General features: G+C 37.1%; 1 protein-coding gene across 1 annotated transcript; it reads left to right on the top strand.

Moving 5' to 3' along the window:
- Positions 1–1,775: 1,775 nt before the first annotated feature.
- On the top strand, positions 1,776–3,022 carry LOC113332941. The gene is made up of 4 exons (XM_026579438.1): positions 1,776–1,865; positions 2,161–2,266; positions 2,602–2,689; positions 2,787–3,022. The coding sequence occupies exons 1-4, from the start codon at positions 1,815–1,817 to the stop codon at positions 2,956–2,958; spliced, it is 417 nt and encodes a 138-aa protein (XP_026435223.1). The 5' UTR covers positions 1,776–1,814; the 3' UTR covers positions 2,959–3,022.
- The last annotated feature ends 555 nt before the right edge of the window (positions 3,023–3,577 follow it).

Here is a 3,577-nt window from a genome sequence, read left to right on the forward strand (position 1 = left end):
TCTACTCATTGCATCGATTCATTTATTCAAATCATAACACAAAATTGATTTACAAAAATAACACAGACTACCTACAATGGAAGCTTTAAGCAACACAGGTACTAAAATGAATCACCACCACTTAAATCTGAACTCCACAATTCAACTCCAACTTCTTACTCCGAATTTCATCCTCAAAACTATAATCATCTACTCTATCCCTATCAAACTCTTTAGAGCAATCTCAATTCCATACAACAGTTCTGTCACAACTTCATTACTGCTTCCATCTCCAACTCCAGTTCCATATACACTGCTACCAGTATATACACACCTTACACCTTAGCATCGCCACATCTGCTTTTGTTATGCAGTTACAACCCTAGCAATACATATCATTCATATAACTCCCACAGCTGCATTACTCAATTGCAACTAATTAAACACCAAGGCAATACAACCATCTCTCTGCATTTTCTCAAACCAAACATACACAACTACCTTCATACACATCAGTCCCAGCTCATATCAAGTATAAAACAGAATAACCCAGTTCAGTTCATTATCGTCACTCACAATTCAAATTCCATAACCATAACCCCAGCCTTGTCCTAACCAACTCATTACCATTTCTATTTCAAAGTATATTTACCTCGAACTCACAATACTAACAACATCATTACACCACACTGTTGGTATTAGATTTAGAAGCTTAACAAAATAAGCCACTGACTTTGATCTGCGGTTTGGGTGCAGAGTAGCCGAAGCAAGGTACTTGCAACATATGCTTGTGTATAAACAGGCTAAATTGCAGTTATTGCATCTGAGACAGGACAGATCGCACGTAATCTTCTTCACTTACTTGTGCTTTTGGTTTCCAATAGAGGCTCTTTCTTACCAATTACTTCTGGTTTTATTATGCAGAAAAAATTTCAGTCGTTGCATTCTGCTATCAAGGAAACTCAAATTTTGTCAAAATCTTTCTCCAATCCCAGCAAACGAGATGCAGGAGGTGTTCCGCATGACGAGAGTCGTAAACCATCTTTTTATGATGATCAAAACAGGAAAAGCAGGGTAATTTGGCTCTCAATGTGTGAATGTGTTGTGTAGTTCTCATTTTCCCAGGTGCGCTTAGATATCTCCATTGTGGCTGATTGATTGCATTTCCAGGATGAACATGATGAAGTGACTGCCAAGAGGCAAGAGCTTGGGGCTTTAATTAAAAAAGTAACGGACTTAACTCAGGCACTCATTTCCTCGTGTAAGATCACAATGGAACCGAGCTCCAATGATGTAGTTGAATTGGTGAATAATCATTTAAAGAGAAAAACAGCTAGCAGATTTGTTCGCCAGGACTTACAGGTATGCATTTATCCATCATTACTAATATAATTGTCACCAGTGTTAAACTAACTCATTTAACTTGGTGTATTTATTTTTATGGCTTTACCTTCAGCTCTGGGAAGTGGTTGGTCTTGAGAGAAAGACTTCTCAGTATGACCTTCTGCTCAACTACCGTGATTTCCTCCATCAAAGGTTGTTGCCTTTTCTCCCTATCCGTGACTAATTATTTTAAATGACAAATTATCTTGATATATATATATTGGACCCTTTTTGTGTGACTGGCAGGTTTAACATAAATGTTGGTCCATCATCAAGTATAGTAGCAACAATCAAATTGATTGACGTGAATATTATGAAGGTAGTGCTATTTATTGTTTAAGAAGAGCTTAATATGACACCTTATGTGTGCATTATTAATGCGATGCTTCATCTTTTTGTAGAGTTTCACGAATATAAATGCTTGTGTAGCCTTTACTTTTGTATTCAATGCTATGAGATCTCGGAATCTTCGTAGTGGAAAAAACCTGGCATTTGAAACACAAGTAAGTGGTTAGAAATTATTGTTTTTTTGTTCCTTATTCTTGTTTATTGTTCCTCTTTTTTATCTTATTGGGAATGTCTTTAACCTGGAGTTGTCTCATATAAGCAATGTATCTTTTTATGCTTATAATTTGCTCTTCATGTTGTGGATCGTGTATAATGTTGTTTGGGCGATGGACTCACCTGTCAATAGCTTAGCTGCCTTATATTTTACATAGTTGTTTCTTCTCCCCTTTTGTTTTTTTTCACTGGAATGAACTTCGCAACTGTACTCCTAAACTGAATTTTATGCTGCAGTTGACTAGTCTCCTTCTGAGCAATCTGCTAGATGTGGTTGAGGAGGCATACATGATACATATAAAGCTTAATAATCTGATTAAAACAAGTTTCCATTCGCCCACAGGTAAAAATGTTTCTTTCATTCTCTTTCACAGGCTATATATTATGCATATAATGTTTAATCTAGCTTTAGCACCTTTAGCATTTCCACTTTCAGCTCAACAATAGTTGAAGAATTATCGGAACTAACTGTGAGTTGGGAATTGTGTTGTTCGTCCTATGTAATAATAGTCCCTAGCGTCGCCACATTGACACGTCAACAAAAGAAGTCTAAATGCCTAATGCCTAAACTAGAATATGATTTAAAGTTCTCGCCTATGACCACAGAAGGTCTCCCTTTTTCACATTTACAGATATCAGCATAGTTGTGCACAATTTAACTTTGGCTTTATGCGACAGTTGACCAACTCGATTTGCAACTTCAATTTATTGATTTCAAGACGGGATGTAAAGTGGCTCTGACTCTTGATATGACTTCTCTGCAAAGGTATGTTCTGATCTACTCTATTTTTTACTGGGAATTTCAACATTGTATAGCTTTCTACCGAATTGTTCTGATTTCCTTGTCACTTATTTTGAAACAGAGGTGTCTATCCCTCGGAGATTCTTCCTTCACAATTTCAGACAAATTCACCAGGGTCACAACTGCCCTCAGCTGAAATTCTATCTGAAGTTGGGGCTCTTCAAGCTGGTCATTCGAGGATTATTCGGCTCTGTAGATGTGTTTCCCATCTACTAAAAGCACGTAACATCTAGAAGACTTTACAACTAACAACCACTTGTTGAACATGTAACCATCCATTGCCTCAGTTCTACTCTTTGTAAATTGTAAGTATGTATTTTGTCATTTAGCCTTATTATCCAAATGTCTGCATTTTTAGTGCCCCTCTCACCTGTATGCACAATGTGACCGGTATTTCCCCTCTCAAACTTGTTACTAACTGTACATGACTATTTACTTAATTGTAGAGAACACTTTTACGTAGCGGTCAATTTTCCCCCACACAAATGTCTCTCTGCTCTCGTCTGAATATCCAGCATAAATATATGTTATTATCCAATTTCCAGCATATGTATTTCACATGGAAATCTTGCTGTGTCACACTGTCCTAGCTTTCTTGCTAAACAATTGAAACACCTCAGCATCGAAATTATCTTCATGCGGAGGTGGGTAAGGTATTGTACACAATCTCTGTAGTCTGTATCATGTTAGTCAAAATAGTTCCATGTAGGCGCTTTAACATGTGAGTTTTGGTACAAACAGTAGCTAGTTGCGTAGATTAAATGCCATCTGGAGAAGGTAAAGCCTAACTTTTGATTGGTTGATTGATTGATGGATTATCTATCTGCTTTTGCATCTCACTGGTTTTGGGAT

The sequence above is a fragment of the Papaver somniferum genome, chromosome 1 (genome assembly GCF_003573695.1).
Source record: "Papaver somniferum cultivar HN1 chromosome 1, ASM357369v1, whole genome shotgun sequence".
NCBI lineage: Eukaryota > Viridiplantae > Streptophyta > Magnoliopsida > Ranunculales > Papaveraceae > Papaver > Papaver somniferum.